Below are 18,229 nucleotides of genomic sequence, written 5' to 3' on the forward strand. Positions count from 1 at the left end.
AGGTGGCTCAGGAAGCAGTTGATGAGGGCTTAGAGTGTTGCCATGGGCTCCTCCATGCATTCCTTCATCGTTTGAATGATCTGGGTACCCATGGTGTCTTTTTCAGTGGGCTTCAATGCTTGCACCCAGAGGAAACATGCTTCAGTAATAGATTTTCTGGAACCGAGGCAGTCCATTGGAGTGCATTTTGGAGTTGGAAGGGCCCATCAGAGACCCTCAGCTCACAGTCACAAGACTAGTTCTATGGTGAGACTCTGGCCCCAAAACCTCGGGTCCCCAGCTGCCAGGTCACAGGCTTCTTCCTCCCTTCCCCTAACCCCCAATCCATTTAAAAAACAAACCCCAATACCTCTTAAGGACACCTCAAGGTTTCTACAGCTCCAGGTCTCTGTTCAGAATTCTTTGTAGACTGCGGACATAGCCTCAGGTTCAAATACATTCTGCAAGGGCCGCTCACAAGATCCAATTTCTGCTCCTCTCTTAATGTTTGGTTCACTCCACCTCCGTGAAGCTTTCCAGAACCACCGGATTTGGAACTAAAATCTGCAGAATTAATCAGAACCACTGATGGGCTCTCATGGGCTGGATCAGACACAGCTCTTTATTTCAAAGGACTAACTCAGACCATCAGAGCCAGAAGGAAGGAAAGGGCTGAATAGTACATATGGGCCATGCCTGTGCTATCGGTACTGGGGTAGCCAGCTTGCTCCCGGGACTCTAGAAGCAGGAGTCCTAATCCTAAGTTTAGAACGTGCTCATTTTTCTGGGCCTTAATTCATTCAGGGCCGAACTAGAGGTTTGGTTTGCAAACTCCCCGCTGTGGGCCCATGTGTGTGTTGCTCTGGTTGGCGGGGCAACCCGGGGGTGGGGGTGGGGGCGGGCTGTGGGCTCCGGTCTCCTGCTCTCACCACCAGTGGATCAGCTCCACTTTCATCGGTGTCCTTTACCTCAGCTAGTCAATTTCCTCTGAACAACAGATTGCATGACTTTTCCTTTTTTCAAATTGGGGTAGAGTTGCTTTACAACGGTGTGTTAGTTTCTGCTGTACAGCAAGGTGAATCAGCTCTACGGACACGTATATCCACTCTTTTTTAGATCTCCGTCCCATGTAGGTCACCACAGAGCACTGAGTAGAGCTCCCTGTGCTGTACAGCAGGTTCTCATTAGTTATCTATTTTATACATAGTAGTGAATATATGTCAATCCCCATCTCCCAATTCATCCCACCTCCCTTCCCCCTTTGGTGTCCATAAGTTTGTTCTCTACATCTGTGGCACTACTTCTGCCTTGCAGATAAGCTCATTTGTACCATTTTTCTAGATTCCACATATAAGCAATATTATAAGATAGATTGCATGACTTTTTTTTTTTTTTTTTTTTTTTTTTTTTTGGCGGTACGCAGGCCTCTCACTGCTGTGGCCCCTTTTGTTGCGAAGCACAGGCTCCGGACGTACAGGCTCAGTAGCCATGGCTCGCGGTTGCAGCCGCTCCACAGCACGTGGGATTTTCGCGGACCGAGGCCAGAACCCGTGTCCCCTGCCTCGGCAGGCAGACTCTCAACCACTGCGCCACCAGGTAAGCCCAGATTGCATGACTTTTAACGTCTGAAAGCCCATGGCACTCTGGACTCAAAAGTTCTCCCGCTGCAGGGGACGCGGGTTCGTGCCCCGGTCCGGGAAGATCCCACGTGCCGCGGAGTGGCTGGGCCCGTGAGCCATGGCCGCTGAGCCTGCGCGTCCGGAGCCTGTGCTCCGCAACGGGAGAGGCCACGACAGTGAGAGGCCCGCGTACCGCAAAAAAAAAAAAAAGAAAAGAAAAAACAAGTTCTCCCACAAAATGGGTTTGGGGATGTAGAAACTTAGAAGAGACCTCTGGACGTATCAGGCTATTGGCAACTCACAGGACTCGAGCATGCTGTTAGGTACACGGGCAAATGTTTAACGACCAGCTCTCTGCGGTGGAAGGCGGGAAGCCCTGGTTGGTGGTGTTTGCTGATTTCCATGGTATGAATTCTCCCTACACGGCCAATGTCAGTGATCACTATGAACTCTCTGAATACAGAGTTGGGAAGAGATGCACATCATCGGCTCAGAAGCTGACTTTGGCGCGTCATTGGTTACTGGGCCACAATGAATGACCCCGCTCTCCTTCCTTTTGGATTTAGAGCTAACTAAGATACGGAGTCAGGAGAGAGAGATGGAGGCTACAATTCAGTCTTACTATGATCAAAGCTGGTCTGATGCGGGAGGTTGGATTATTGTTCAGATACCAACCTGCGATAATTCTACAGGAGGCGTGCATTTCCCTCTTCCATTGATTTGGGGCTCAGTTATGTGACCGGCCTCCTGTTCCAAGCCCAGGTCTTAAGTGGCCTCCTGTATTTTCACTTGCGCTTTTGAACCTATGCCGTCAACATGATGTCCAAACAATGCTCTGGGTCCGGGGGAGAAGGCCCAGGAACAGAGCTGAGCTGCCTCAGCTGCCCACCCAGGGCAACACCCTCAGCTGGCCCACAGACTCCTGAACCAAATAAATGCTGGGTGGCTTAGGTTTCAGGACTTCTGCGGTTTTTATTAGATAGCATTACTGGTGCTTATTCAGGACTTGGTACCCAGAATGGGAGGCTGCTTTCACAAGTCCTAAAATATGGAGCATAGTTCTGGAACTGGGCAGTGAGGACATTTAGAGGAGGTGGGAAACATGGCAAGAAAAATGGTGACCTGGGTGATGTGGTGAAGAAGTAGTTGGTACAATGAGTACCTATGTTCTTTGGGGAGGGAGAAAACGTTTCTATGAATTTGTGGAATTCGGCAGGCTGGTTTCCAGGCAGAATATTATAAACAGCAGCTTCTTTGAGCTGTAAATGATAAGGTACCCAAAGGAAGAGATGAGTTCAGAAAGGAACCAGCCAGTGTCAAGCAGAATTTAGAAAACGAAATGATTCCTTGTTTCCTGTTTCTCCTGCTGCTCCCAGATCTTCAGATGAAGCTCTGGCCTGGGGCACAGAGACCAAGTCCAGGGCAGTGCCGGTGAGACACGGCCTCAGAGTCAAGACGAAATCTAGGGTATGCTCTTGATTTTAATGCCCTTGGTCTTGTGGCCCTTGAAAGGAATAAGGTGACTGTTGAATATCCCTTCAGTGACAATGCGGTGCCTAGACACAGCCTGATGTGGGGTGTCAGTAATCAATGTAGAGATGGGGCATGTCGCCAAAGGAATTACAGGTGTGGCTTTGACGCACAGGGTGGACTGGAATCAAATATCAAAACCCGCCATGTCTGAGGGAGTTGAGTGGGCACATGTATTGTAAGTGTGGAGCACAATGAGGGTGTTTGACACATAAAGGACCTCAGGCTCCCAACCTTCTGCAGGCAGGACGAGGTTGGACGGTACTTTGCTACCCAAGGAGGTATACTTTTCAATGCCCTCTGTACAATGGGAAGGCAGATGGAAAATAAAGAACGCCCCGATGTGGACGCCAGAGCGGCAGAGTACAACAGACTGGGGAACATTCCACCCAGGAATAGGGTGACCCAGGGTAGGGCCACTGGCGACGTTTCCCCAGCAGGACTTCAGATGCTGTGGACCAGCGGCTGAGACGGGAGTGGCAACTGCCGCGCGCTTCCAGCTCTGGTCCACTCTGTGCGCTGGGTGTGCGTATGAACTCTATTTAGTTCACGAGTCTCTGGGTCAAGGAGAGACGCATCCAGAACAGGTACAGACCACACGATCTTAAACTTCGAGCCTAATGACTGATTGGATAGACTTTTGGGGTCTTGCGTGAGTGCATGCTGCTTGTGGGAGGGACATGAGTCTGTGAGGGCGGACCACGGGAGACTGTATTATTGCTGAGAAATGGGCACTCTGTCGCCCTCCTGCCCGTGGAAGGAGGACACGTCCCGTCGCTGATGAGGGGTTTGGCCACGTGACTTGCTTTTGCCAGAAGAATGCGGGGAAACTGATGGTGCCCTGATTCTGAGCAGAGGCAGAACCTTTTCTGCTTGCTTTCTCATGCTCTGCTATTACCCTGAGAAGGCAATGCCCAGGCCGGCCTCCTGACCAGGGAGGAAGATGAGGGTCATGTGGAACACGGCCAAGCCGCCCCCGCCAAGCCGGCTGGATGAGCTGCTCCCAGCTGAGCTGCCCAGCCCGGCCCAACCGGGATCAGTCAAATCCCAGCGGACCCAGATTCATCAGCCAAACAGATGCCGTGACCTGGTGCTGAGGCTGCGTGAGTATTCTTAAGCAGCACGACCGTGGCTGTGGTTAAGTGACACAGAGCGCGTGGCTGAGTTGAGTGGCCTCTATGGGCTTCTTAATACCGTGGCCCATCCGGTCTCAGGCAGCACTGAACATCCTGGCCTCCCCCGTCCCCAAAGCAGGGCAGAGCTGCATCTGGGGACTTAAAGGCCCGTTAAGAAGCAGGGGAGATGCGAAGCCTGAGGACGGGCTTTGAGAGAAGCAGAGGAAAGGGCCCAGCCAGGTACGCTCAGTTCCTCCTCCGGAGCGTGCAATCAGCTAAGTAAGTCCCCCCCTCAAAGAGAGGGGCTCCCCGGGGCTGGGAGTCGGCTGTGGTCTTTCCACCAGGAAGATGCGGCCACAGACGTGAAGGCTCCCCTAATGCACAGTGAAGACTCTGGGATGCTCCCAGAAAGGAAACCTTTGAATTCTGTTTCCCTCGGGGGGGTTCCTACACTTACTACCAGAGAAGGCTTCTTCCGTGCATCCATGACATCCACAAGAATAGTTTTGAGCTGAATGCGCCACACGTGGTTTTGGCTTCCTGAGTCTCCGAGCTGGGTGCCAAGGTTTCTCTCCTGGAGTGAAGTGCGCTAAGGGGCCCGGGCCGGGCGTGCAGAGGCCCAGCATCCCTGGCCCTACAGAGGGTGCCTTCTACCCCTGGCAACCCGGTCCTGCGCCCTCCCCTCCCAGCTCCAGAATTCATCCAAGGACTCATGGCCCCCCTCCCCAGTCCCCCTGAGGCTCAGGGCAGTAGCCCAAACGCTGTCGATGGCAGCCTGCTGGCTCTCCAGACCCGGGTCCCCCTGTGCACCTGCCAGGGCCGCCCCCCGGGGCTCAGAGTCCTGCACATGGCTGCTCCCTACTGGCCCCTTCGCCCCAGGCTGGTTGCTGGGTATCTGGGTACTACACCTGCCCATCTAACTCTGCTTTTGCACCAGAGCACAGGGGGCCGCCTGCCTTCCTCTCCCCACTCCCCACGACTCAACCGTGCTCAGCCGACTGCTCGTCCAAGGGGGGCTTCCCACATGGGGAGGGCTTGGGACCACAGCTGCACCTCGTGTCAACAACCAGTCAGCAAACCAACCCAGATGTTCCGTCCAGCGGGCTGCAAGAGCAGCCAGACGTCCCCTGTACTGCGTCAAACCCCAGCCCCACCCCCGCTCCAGACAACAAACAGACAGGCAGTAAAAGTCCCAGCTTTAAACATTTCCTGGCCAAGGCGGGATAGTCAATTTTGACGCTGCTGAGAAAAAAATACAGCCTCGTTTCCGTTCAAAGGCACCGAATTTATGGCCCAGGTTTTCATTAACTACTGTCAAGGAGGAAGCAGATAGACTAAATAAATTATGAAAAAATTACTTTTTTAATGTACAAAAAGACTTATTTACAAGTTCGGGTATGTCATCTCCATTCATCGCATGTAGAAAAAGCTAAAAATGTTTTGGACATATAAATCTGACCGGATGACTCACCTACAGTATTTTCAGGGATGCTGCCTTCTGTACAGACAATATACAGGCTGGGAACAGCTAGTGAAATCCTAGCACGGGGAAAGACCATGCACCACACAGAGTCCAGAGCCTTGGAGGTGTCCCAGGGCTGTCGCTTGAAGCTGGCCTTGACTTTGGACCCTGACAAAGCGTTTGCTGTTCTGGGATGTAGAGGCCCAGGTGAGGTTTCGGCCCTGTCCTGGTTGAAGTCAGGGTCAGAGTCGGTTCCAAGTTCTTAGTGGTGCAGGTGGATTTGGCAAGGTTGCCACGAATTCAACATGGGAAAGGTGTGCTGTGTTTGTACATGTGTGTGGCGGGGTGGATGCACCTATTTACCCTACTGTATGTTCCGGAACAATGTTTTCTGATGTCAGTTGCAAATCCCATTTCCAGGTGCGGCTTGGCCAATGCTGAAGAGGAGAATTCAGGGATGTCCCCCAGAGCCCCAACAATCAACCCCTTCACCCTCCCACCCCCACCGAAAACACCATGCATATCACCCACCGTTCTCTGTGAAATGAACAGGAGGGCGGCGGAAGGGAATCCAGAAGACGTCATGACTGCATGCTGTAGCTAGGGGGTTGGTCACTGGGCCGCTGGCGAGCGAACAGCACGGCCTGGAGGAACTTGGTCGGAGGTTGCTGTCAAGCCCTGGGGTTTATCCATGGTCAAGTGGGTGCGTAGTGCATGGGAGAAACAGGCTTGGGTAAACACGCGACTTCCTCGTCCTACTGGGAGACCTCCAGGGCAGCCTGAAGCTGGGCCCCTGGCGTGCTCACTTTACCCAGGCCCCAGGCCATGCTTCAGCTCACCTTGGCCATCCTTAACCCACAGCAGCTCCGGCAGCCCCGAGGTATTTAGAAATGTGTTCTTCTCAGGAAGGGCTACATTCTACACGCGGGAACACTGTAAACATGGTCTGGAGAGGCCAGGGTAGCTTCTGGGCTTGTCCTGAGTATTACACTGTTTTCTTTCCTTTTTGTGGGTGATACTTCCATACTTTATTCATCCACACACACTTGGACAGTCGGCCAACTGTAAACTTGGCTTTGCGGGGTCGAGATGCCTGCTCTACCAAACCCGGAATCAGGATGTGCTTCCAAATCACCCAGGTAAAAATTTTCTTCCACTCCGTGGCACGGGATGTGAGAGGCCTCAAGAATTAAGCTTCATAGAAGAATTCCGGTGGGCCATGAATTCCTTTACTTTGCAGGTACTGGAACAAGAAACGTATCTGCCTGGATTAGAATACCCAGTATGGCTTTCAGATTCAAACCCAAATGTGGTTCCTCTCGCCTCTTTCCACGTGTGCTCAGAAAGCCCTGGGCCAACGTAACCCCTCATCAGCCAGATGACAGAGGTGACAAAGCCAGAGCAGAGTGGTCCTATAAACACCAAAGGCTGCGAAGCGCTGTGTAAACGAGTTTGCATTTTTGCCTTGCCTTTTCTGTTGAGGCTTTTTTCAGAGTTCCGACAGATAATCTAAAAAGAAGACCAGACAGGACGCACATAAACCTGCCCTTAAAGCCTCTGTGGTCTGAACCAGCCACTGGCCAAACTCCCTCAGACCTATTTAATACTTTTTGGGGAAAAAGATGAAACGGACGAAAGCCCCGCGCTCTGGGAAGCGCTGGTCCCTCGGGGTCCGCACAGCGCCAGGGGCCGGGGCCTTAGGTCATCATGTTGAGGAACTTGCTCTCTTCGGCCAGGCTGGTGAGCATGGAGCTCATGTCCCCAACGGCCATGTTGCTGATGCCCGCGGGGATGGAGGGCAGAGTCAGGGAGTTGCGCGGGGTGGTGAGGCGGGAGGAGCTCTGGGAGAAGCCGTGGAGGAGACTGGGGCTCAGGGCCCCCGAGAGCAAGCTGGAGTGATCACCGTCATCCATGATGGCATCAAAATCAATCTGGGGGGCCTCGAGTAGCTGGGAGTCCACAGTGCTGGACACCTGGTTAAGCCCTGGTGAGGGCAAGGCCTGGGGCTGCGGAGGCTGGGGCCGCATGGCCTGGCAGCCAGCCTGGTTCTCCAGGCCTCCGTTCTGCTCGTACATGTGGATCTGGCCGTAATAGTAAAGCGTGCTGCGGTCCTGGGCCCCGCCCGCATCCTGGGAGGGTGCCTGGGGAGTCAGGGCCAACATGCCGCCCATCGTCCCCCTGGGCACAGACTCTGCCAACTCCTGGTCGGCCGACAGGGCAGCCATGGCGTGGCCAGCGGCCCTGGCATAGGCCAGCTGCTGCCCCACACGCACCCCACGGCGGCGGCCAGCAGGGCCGGGCTCTGCGGGTGGCCGGGGTTGCACTAGGCCGAAGCTCGATCCGGCCGCCCCCGTCGGGCCCTGCTGAGGCCCCACGAAGCCAGGCTGGTGGGAAGGCACAAGGCTGGGGCCTTGGCAGTAGCCCTCGTGGCTCATGGCTGTGGCCAGGTGATGGCTCTGCTGGGGGTAGCTCTGGGCTAGGTGAGGTGGTGGCATCCTAGCCAGGCTGGAACTGGGGACGTCAAGTTCCCTGTGGCTGCTAACCATCATGGCGGGGTCAGGGACAACTTCCATCTGCTGGGGGAGCCCCAGGTGGCCTGGCTTGGCCGCCATGTTGCTGCAGGACCGGGGGAACTGGTGCGGGGTCCCACTCAGGGGGCTCAGCTGGGGATGGGCTTGGCCGAAGCCGGGGTGGGCGCTCACAGCAGCCGCCATGCTGGAACACTGGCCACCTGCCCCTGGCTGCCGCAGCTGCTGCATGTAATTTACCCTGGGCGCGGAGGGTGCTCCACCGCAGGGCTGCAGGTGAGGCTGCAAGCTGTCCAGGACCCCGGCGCTCAGCTGCAGGCCCTGCTGACTGTAGCCTGGGTACTGGCTGAAGGCTGGCTTCTGCGGCACCACTGCCAGGTGGCCCTGTGGGAAGGCCGGCGGCTTCCCCTGGCTGGCCAGGGCGTCCACGGTGCCGGAGCTCACCTCGTTCCACTGCACAGGCATGCTGTTTTTGTTCAGGTTGGAGGGGGCCCCGTAACCCAGTGGGCAGCCTCCCAGCACAGGGGCAGAGGGGCCCACGTTGGAGTCTGCAGCCGCTATCGTGTGCCGGCCGTGCAGCCCGGGGCTGGGCAGTTTGGGGCTCTCGGAGAAGCAGGTGGTCTCCGGGGGGTACACCTTTGGGGCGCTCTCCTCCAGGGCGCCACCGGCATGCGCCTTGATGTACTGCACCACGTCGTCGGGCAGCACAAGGTCGTCCTCCGGCAGCCCGAGGCCGACCTCGGGGCCCGCGCCGTCCGCCCCCACCGCCAAGGCCTCCATCACTGCGTTCTCGCTGATACTGGGCGGCCGGGGCGAGTAGGGGCCGCGGGCCAGGCCGCCGTCGGCGCTCGCGTGGCTCTGCAGACGGAGGCCTCGGCCCTGGGCGCAGGGCGGCGGCAGAGCGGCCGGGGTCACGTCGTGGGCGCTGTGGAAGCGCTGCACCCGCGGGGGCGCCAGGGCGTCGGGTCGCCTCCCGGGATCGCTGGCCCTCCGCGCCCCACCACCCGGCGCCTCGTGGGGGAAGGAGGGCGCCGGCCCCGCTGGCCTGTAGTGCGGCCCATCGCTGCCCCGCCGAGGCCCGATCGGGCGCGGGCAGGCGGCGGGCAGCGTGCGCTCGGGCGCATCCAGGAGCGCCAGCCGGGTCCGCAGGCTAGCGCGCTCCAAGCCGGGCAGCGGGGTGGGGGGCGGCCCGCCCGTGGCCGCCGCGTACTTGGCCCGCAGGCTGTACTGCTGGGCGGGCGTGAGCTGGAGCAGCCCCGGGCCGCCACCACCGCTGCCGCCATACTGGCTGGCCTCGCTGGAGCGCCGCGACGCGTCGGTGGAGATGGGGTCATAGGAGTCGGCGGAGCTGACGGGGTGTGCGCGGCCGGCGCCCAGGGGCGAGGCCTCGCTGGAGCGGCGGCTGGAGAAGTAGGGGGAGATGCCCGAGGAGCGGCGGCTCACGGTGTAGGCCGAGCTGACCGTGCTGGTGGAGCTGTCGCGGCGCTCCTGCAGGTGGCTCAGCACGGTCACCTCGCCGGCGGACAGCTCGGACAGCCGCGGGGTGGGCAGCAGCCCCGCCGGCCCGCCGCCGCCTCTGAAGTTTTCCAGCACGGAGCCTGCGGGAGAGGAGAGGGGTCAGCGCCGGGGACTGGGGACAAGGGGCGGTGCTCTGCCTGCTTGGGCCGCGCTGAGCCTGCCGGGCCTAGAGCCCTGGAACGGGGCCTGGCACCCAGCAGGCACGCAGCCAATGACTTCTCAACGAGAGGAAGAAAGGAAGGGACGGTCAGCAGATGGTGGCACTCACTGCCAGGGCGGCTGGTGGAAGTCAGGAGGCCCGGTCCCCGTCTAGCACTGCCCGGCTGGCCCTGTGCTCTCATTCGGTCCCATCCTCAGTTTCTCCAGCTGTGGATGGGATGTGCCTCTCCGTAGCACTGCGTTATCCCCAAAAGTCCAGGAGGGCCCTGGCCACAGCCTCCCTGCATCCCCACCATCTACGGATGGGTGTTGCCAGGTGGGCTCCCCTGGGACTGAGTTTGCCCAGCAGGCTGTTCAGGGGGAGTGTCCTGAGACCCACAGCCACGGCGGGGTGCTGCGGAGAGGCGGCGGAGTGGTTAGGGAGAAGACAGCTGCAACGCAGGCCCACCGCCAGCCGCGGCTCATCTCACAGGCAGCTCGGGGCCCTGAGCAGCCTCTACAGCCCTGCAGAGATCTATCCCTGGATGTGGGCCATGCCGGGAAGGGTGACCTTGGGTGAGGCAGCTGTCAGCACCCCAGGCAACCTCTGGAGGAGGTGGGGAGTTGAAGGCCATCTGCCGGCAGTTCCCTCGACAGCTGGGGCAACGAATCCCCCCTTCAAGGAGGAGCACGGTGGTGCCTCTCAGGGTCTCCTCCTAATAGCTCAGTGCCACGGTGCACACTGGGCCCTGGAGGGCAGTCTGGAGGCTCAGTGCCCCAAGGTGTCTGGCGCCCGGCACGCAGCCTGGCACGGTGGCACTCGAGAAATGCCTGGTGAAGACGTCTTCCACCTCAAAGCCTGGCCAACGCTTCCCGAGGCTGAGCACAGGGCCGCCCCCTCCGTGACGCCCTCCCTGCACCTTCCCGGCTGCCTTGCTTTCTCTCGAGCTGCCCTGAGCTCTGTGCTCGGCGCTATGTGCTCATTCGGCATCTCGTAACTTGGCCTTCTAACCACAGGGACCGGGAACGTATCACTGTCCTGCCGAGGGCCTTTGCTGTGGTGTGTGCGGCAGGTGCCTGAGAGACAAGTGGATGGCTCATGAGGAGAGCAAGAGCTGAGCTGGGTCTGCCTGCCTTGGGGCTCATGGGATGCAGCATGCTGTAGCCGGAAGAGCGTGGGCTTTGGAGCCACTCAGGCCTCGGCTGAGTCTCAGCTCTGCCACCAATCTGAGCAAAGCACTTTCACCTCTCTGAGCCTCAATTCCCTGACCTGTGCAATGGGCCTGTAAGATCCATCTTCTCCAAGGCACACCTGCACGCCCGGGGCCTCCACTCACCACTTGCCGGCAGCGGGGGCAGCTTGGAGTTCCGGGTGTGTGGAGCCGGCCCGGCCCATGAGCAGGAATCCTTGAGCGACTTGAGCTTCTCCCTCTTGAGCTGCTCGAACCGGTGCACCGCGGTCATGTGTTTGCGCAGCTGCAGGCCACCGGTAGAGGGCGTGGCCAGGGCAGAGGCGTCGGCCCCCGCCGGGGGGTCCTCCAGAGCTGTCAGGTCTGCCAGGCTCCCGGGCCCTGTCCCCGGCATCTCCACGCCACTGTCATTGTTGGGGGCACTGCCCAGAGGAGAGGGCTCGCTGCTGCAGGAAGACTGGGCCCCGGGGCTGGACTGACACAGCTGTGGGGAGCGTGGTGAGAAGGCACAGACTCAGAGGGTGCGAGCACCCACCGGCCCCGCCACCCACGCTGCACCCTTGCACACCCGGGGGCAGGAAGCTGCCGTATGGAGGAGCTTTCAAAGCATCACTGCTCTGAACCCCGGCTTCCCCAACTGTAAGCGGGACCCGAACTGACTCCTGGAGAGAGTCGGTGGATGGATGGAGACCACCCGGCGAGTAGAAGGCAGCGGGTAATCGCCAGGCACCCACCACCCACCCGCCCTAGCCCCCTGCTATGCTCCTAAGCTTTCCCAGCCAATGTCTGGGCCGGAGCTCTCTGCCTGTAGAGCTTTCAGTATGTGGACCCTTTGAAGCTGAGCCCCACAGAGGCTGCCGCAGCCGCGCGAAATTGACAGGAAAGAGGCGACTCAAGTACCCCAACAACAGCGATGGGGGTGGGCCGCTCGATAAAGCAAAAAACAGTGAAGGCCTGCTACCTGCCGTCTGCCCAGCAGGCCGGAGGTGGGTTGCTAGAAAGGGAAGGGTTGACCGCGGAGGGTGCAGCTGCTGGACACAGCCCTCGCCCTTGACCTGAGTGGCCACCCCAAACCAGCCCTCCCTCTGCAACAGGGTGAATCGAGGCGAGAGCTCGTGGCACACGTGTACGGGGTGGAACCCCACAGAACCTGGGCTCCCTCCACCGTGACCTGGGATCTGAGCCCACATGAGGCTCACCTGGGGTGCAGCATCCTTGGTTCATTTCTAACCTGAAGGCTCCCAAATTCCAGACCTTTCCAGGGGAGCTGCACACAGCACGGCCCACATCCCTCACCTCGGCACTGAAGGCCTTCTGTAGGTCACGCCCGCCCTGCTCCGCAGTCCAGATTCACACCCCCACCCTGCCCTGACCCTCACGTGGGCTCGGACCCCACTGCTTCCTCCTGTGCCTGCAAGCTTGACCCCTGCTGCCGGCCTCGAGCTGTTCCGACGGCCCCACCTGCGGTGCCTGCCTTCCCGGCCGTCAGGAGCCCGGACAAGCGCCCCAGCCCCCCTCACTCGCGCCAGCGCGCCCAGAGCCCACCCCGCCGCTCCGCTCACCTCCGTACCGTCTATCCTTAGGGGAGGTACAGTCAGGAGAAAGAGGTGGAGACAAAGAACAGGTGGTTAGAACAAAAGGGGTGCAGGCCAGAGGGGCAAGGACGCAGAGACAGGACAGAGGGGCGGGGGCGGCTGCGGCGGCGGCGGGTACTGGTTGGAAAGGCAGACACCGGCTACCGCCCCGCCCCCTGCAAACTGACCGCGTCGGGGGGAGGCATCCCCGTCACCCACGGGCTGCTGGCGATGGGGGCCAGCTGAGCTGGAGAGAGGAGGGACATCCTCGCGCTCCTGGTGCTGCTGGGCACGGCCTCCTGGGGACGGGGTATGGACCGGGCCTCTGCTGCGCAGCCCTGCTTACCCCGGAGTGCTCGGTCTTGATGGCTTTGACGTGCAGGCAGTCCTCCACGGCCTGGCTGGTGCTGCTGGCCTCGGCGCTCTCCTCGGAGCCCCGGCCAGGCTCGGCGCCGGCCTCGCTGTCCCCGTTCTCCCTGAGCAGGGGGGTGCGGAGGTGCACGTCGTTGCGCTGCTTCTTGGTGACGTGCGCATCTGGGCCGTGGACCGTTTTCACGTGCTTCCGGAGGGAGCTGGGGTCTGTGTACCTCTTGGTGCAGCCTGGGATCTTGCAGATGTAGGGTTTCTGGAAGAGGAGAGGCGTTATGGATGGGATAGGAAGGCAGACTCCGCGTGGGAGCACCGTCCGTCCTCCCGAAGCCGCGTCCTTCGGCAGAGCTGGCGGCACTGTAGGAAGGTGCTGGACCCCTGGACGCAGCAACGTCAGCCCCGCCCCGCAGGAGCCCCACCCCGCCGGCTTCGCCTGCCACCTTTTCCGGCAGGTAAGCCTGTGGTTAAGGGGGCCCCACCACGGACCGGGGACATGGATCAGAGCCTGTGGAGGGAAGGGACACACAGTGCCTGGTGTGATCTGCATAGCGATTGGGGTGCTGGGCTTTTTGGTATCAGTAGCGAGTGTATTACCTCGTTATACGTCTGTGACACAGCGCGAACACCTGCTCTCTCTCATGAGGAAAGACAGGTTCAGAGAGGCAAAGACACTGGCCCCAAGTCACCCAGGAGTGGGATGAAAACCCAGGGTTTCTGAACCTCGGTCCTGAGCTCATACACACACACACCAGCGACATCCACATATAGACATACTCTGTCTACATGCATGCACACACACAGGTACACACATGTATGCACATACAAGCACACACATCCACGTAAACACACACACATATGTAAACACCCACACACATAATACATACATCCACAGCCACACACATGCACATACATACTTGCAAACACACATACTCACACACACCCCTATCCGAGGCTAGCTCTTGTCTTTAGACACTCTGAGGGGTTCAGATACCTTTGGGAAGTCCTCGAACCTCCTACCAGCATTGGAGCAGGTCCCTTTGGGGTCCAAAATGTATCAAAACGTTTAGAAACATCCGTTCCTGAGTCTACCTGAGTGACGGCAGTTGAGGGGCTGGGCAGGGACCGGAAGGCGGGTACAGAGCTCCCACGAGCTCCCACCCGACTTTCCTCCCTGGGCTCCCTCAGCCCTGCCTGGGGCTCTGGCAACCAGGAGAGACAGAGGCTGCTCTGTGCCCCACGCGGGGAGGGACCGACAGCTCCGCAGGCCCGGGCGGCACGAGCGGCTGGAGCGTGTCATCCGCGCTGCCAGCCTGTCAGGGGGGACAGGGCTGCCGCTGCGTGCTGAGTCCCCACACCAGGGGGCGGGGGGAAGTGGCACCAAAGCACCGAATGGCCTACGGGCGTCTAGAAGCCGTGGGATGAGGGTGATGCGTTCACGCACGTGTCCGCGGGGCCCCAGGCGTGCGCCCGCCCGCTGCCCGCCTCCCTGGGGCCGGGTACCTCGTTGGAATGGGTGCGGTTCTGGTGCTTGGCGCGGTCCGAGGCATTAGAGAAGGCTTTGTTGCAGCCCTCATGCTCACACACGTACGGCTTCTCCCCTGTGTGGGAGCGCAGGTGCGTCTTCAGGTTCTCCAGGCGGGAGTAGGCCTTCGAACAGCCCTCAAACTGGGAAGAGGCGGGTTCAGTCAGTGAGGGCGCCCCAGATCCACCGCAGGGAGCCTGACCTGGCGGCCGGCCCGCTGGCCCCTCCCCCTCCCCGGCGTTCGCTCTGACCCGCACGGGCAGCCGGGCGCACGGGTCTCAGCGACAGCATCTACCTTCCTTCCTGACTATATAGATGACACGTCGCAAAAACGTGGAAGAAAATGACACCGTCCACGGCCCCGGCAAGTCTCATTCTGGGGACTCTGCAGTTCATCCCCGCACATTTTTAAAACCCGAATCGGGAACATCTCAAGCGTTCAGTTACTTATTCTGCTCGTTAAAATCAACAGCACATTGTAAAGACTCTTCCCCTGTGATTATGGGAAATAATCTGTAAATGTTCTCTTCAACCGTTTCCCAACGCCACTCCCTGATTAGAACTGTTCTGTGCATTGAATGTGCTGAGAATAAAATCCGGAGTCCTCCGCGTCCCTGAGGGAGCTGGCCATCCTCACCCTCGGTCCCTTCTGCTCCCTGACCCCGCTAAGGTCTTCCTGGCGAGTGGCCTTTGCGCACACTGTCTCCTCTGCCTGGAACCTCTTTCCCACCCCCACCCACCCCGGCATTGGCTTGGCCCACTCCCTCTCAATCTTTGAGGTCATCTCCTCCGAGAACAATTCTCTGATTTTCTTAATTATAATACCACCCTTTTCCCTTTGTACTCCCTAACACAGTTTATAATTATCTTAATCATTTTGTTATATGGCCTTCCCACTAGGATACAAGCTCCCGGAGAGCAGGTACTTTCTAGGTCTTGTTCATTTCTGTGTTCCTAGGACTTAGCGCCTGAGGAAGAGAAACATGTGCGGTGCTCAATAAACATTTTAGGAAAGGAAGAAAAGAGGGAGCCAGAGACAGGGGCAGGAAGGGAGGGAGGGAGGGAGGAAGGAAGGAGCACTGCAGGAGGTACCTATTCCAAACACACCGCCATTGCATCCAGTGTAGCTGTGAAAATTGCCCCCAGAATAACACGTAAACCCCAGCAGGAACTGTCTCATTCTTCACATCCTCCCCTTTACTCCGGACCAGTTTGACTGGGCACACTTGGCTCCAATGCCTTTTATTTGTTTCTGCAGCTCACAGCTCATATCAGAGGGCTATGGTTTGCTACCACTCGGGGTGTTAAGAAAATAACTTGCTGCAAAAGATCCAGAAGAGCCAAAACAATCTTGCAAAAGGAGGACAAATTTGGAAGGCTGACACTTGCCAATTTCAAAACTTACGACAAAACTATGGTAATCAAGCTACTGTAGAGCACAGGGAACTATATCCAATCTCCTGGGATAAACCATCATAGAAAAGAACATAAAAAAGAATGTATATATGTGTATAACGGAGTCCCTTTGCTGTACAGCAGAAATTAACACAACATTGTAAATCAACTGTACATCAATTAAAAAAAAAGACATTGTGTGGTACTGGCATAAGGACAGATGTATTATCGATCAACAGAAGAGAACTGTGAGTTAAGAAATAAACTCATACATTTAGGCTCAACTGGGTTTCAACAAGGGTGTCGAGACCATTCGATGGGGGAAATATAGTCTCTTCAACAAATGGGGTTGGGACAACTGTGTAACAACATGCGAAAGAACGAAGTTGGATCCTTATCTCACACCCTCTGCAAAAATTAACTCAAAATGGATTAAGGACCTAAATGGAAGAACTACCTTACTAAATGTATACACGTATATATTTATATGTTTATATAAATAAAACTATACTTATTAACTATAAAACTCACAGAAGAAAATATAGGGATAAATCTTTGTGACCTTGGATTAGGCAGTGGTTTCTTAGATACGTCAACAAAAGCACAAGCAAAGAAAACATTGGACTTTGAGAAAATTTAAAACTTTTATGCTTCAAAGGAAACCATGAAGAAAATTAAAAGAAAACCTACAGGGGCTTCCCTGGTGGCGCAGTGGTTGAGTCCGCCTGCCGATGCAGGGGACACGGGTTCGTGCCCCGGTCCGGGAAGATCCCACATGCCGCAGAGCGGCTGGGCCCGTGAGCCATGGCCGCTGAGCCTGTGCGTCCGGAGCCTGTGCTCCGCAATGGGAGAGGCCACAACAGTGAGAGGCCCGCGTACCGCAAAAAAAAAAAAAAAAAAAGAAAAAAAAAGAAAACCTACAGAACGTGAGAAACTATCTGCAAATCATATATCCAATCAGGCTCTAGTAAAATCACTACAATTCAACAACAAAAAGACAAATAACTCAATTTAAAAATGGGCAAAATATTGGAGTAGACATTTCTCCAAAGAAGATATACAAATGGCCAATAAGCACATGAAAAGATGCTCAAAATCATCTGTCATTAGGGGAATGCAAATCAAAACCACAATGAGATGCAACTTCACACACACTAGGATGACTAGGTAACTGGAAGGCAGGTAACTACAAGTTTTGGTGTGGATGTGGAGAAATCAGAACCCTCACCCGTGGCTGGTGGGAATGTAAAATACTGTCACCTTTTTGGAAAAGAGTTTGGCAGGTCCTCAGAAAGTTAAACATAGAGTTACTCTATGACCCAGCAATGACCCACTCTATGACTCTATGACCCACTCTTAGGTATATACGTAAGAAACTGAAAACACAGCCACACAAAAACTTGAAAGTGAATGTTCATAGCAGTGTTAAAAGCCTAAAAGTGAAAACAATGCAAATAGCCACCAACTGATTAATGGATAAAAAACTGTGATCTGTCCACAGTGGAATATTATTTAGCCACAAAAAGAAATGAAATACTCATACATGATACTACATGGATGAACCTTGAAAACATGCTAAATGAAGGAAAAGACACAGAGGCTACACATTGTTTGATTCCATTTTTATGAACTGCCCAGAATAAGCATGTTGATAGAGACAGAAAGCAAATTAGTGGTGGTCAGGGGATGCAGGGGAGGGGGACATGGGGGTGATTGCTGGTGGGTATGGGGTTTCTTTTGGGGAGGTGTTGAAAATGTCCTGAAATTAGCTAGTGGTGAAGGCTGCACAAGTCTGTGAATTCGCTCAAAATCACTGAATTGTACATTCTTTTTTTTTTCGATATGCGGGCCTCTCTCACTGTTGTGGCCTCTCCCGTTGGGGAGCACAGGCTCCGGACACGCAGGCTCAGCGGCCATGGCTCACGGGCCCAGCCGCTCCCCGGCATGTGGGATCCTCCCGGACCGGGGCACGAACCCGTGTCCCCTGCATCGGCAGGCGGACTCTCAACCACTGTGCCACCAGGGAAGCCCTGAATTGTACATTCTTAAAAAAAAGGGTGAACTTTATGGTATGTGAATTCTATCTCAATGTAAAAAAACCAAAACCTTGCCCACAAAGGTAGTGTATTTCATTGAATCCTGGACACCACCGATTTTAAGACAGACTGATTTCAGAGTCATTAAAATGACAACGAAGTGTATGTCTCAGAATCTATGAAATACGGTAATTCACAAAGAGCATTTCCCAGAGGCCTCTGTCACAGCCACAGGAGTGCATCACGGGGCCACC

At 56.6% G+C, this 18,229-nt stretch overlaps 1 protein-coding gene across 4 annotated transcripts in view; it reads right to left on the reverse strand.

Annotated features, from left to right (window-relative positions):
* Positions 1–5,647: 5,647 nt before the first annotated feature.
* GLI2 (GLI family zinc finger 2) overlaps positions 5,648–18,229 on the reverse strand; it is a 247,474-nt gene continuing 234,892 nt past the window's right edge. For 3 of the 4 annotated variants that reach the window (XM_081242033.1, XM_081242031.1, XM_081242032.1), the window contains exons 11-14: positions 14,523–14,687; positions 13,000–13,278; positions 11,227–11,563; positions 6,216–9,831 (exon numbers count right to left, since the gene is read on the reverse strand). In XM_081242033.1, coding sequence (XP_081098159.1) covers positions 7,403–9,831; positions 11,227–11,563; positions 13,000–13,278; positions 14,523–14,687 — 3,210 coding nt within the window. In that variant the 3' untranslated portion in view covers positions 6,216–7,402. Of the gene's footprint in view, positions 6,143–6,215; positions 9,832–11,226; positions 11,564–12,999; positions 13,279–14,522; positions 14,688–18,229 lie in introns of those variants that run through there. The other variant, XR_014016466.1, reaches the window with a different exon arrangement.

Source organism: Mesoplodon bidens (assembly GCF_964165515.1).
Source record: "Mesoplodon bidens genome assembly, chromosome: 8".
NCBI classification, from domain to species: Eukaryota; Metazoa; Chordata; class Mammalia; order Artiodactyla; family Ziphiidae; genus Mesoplodon; species Mesoplodon bidens.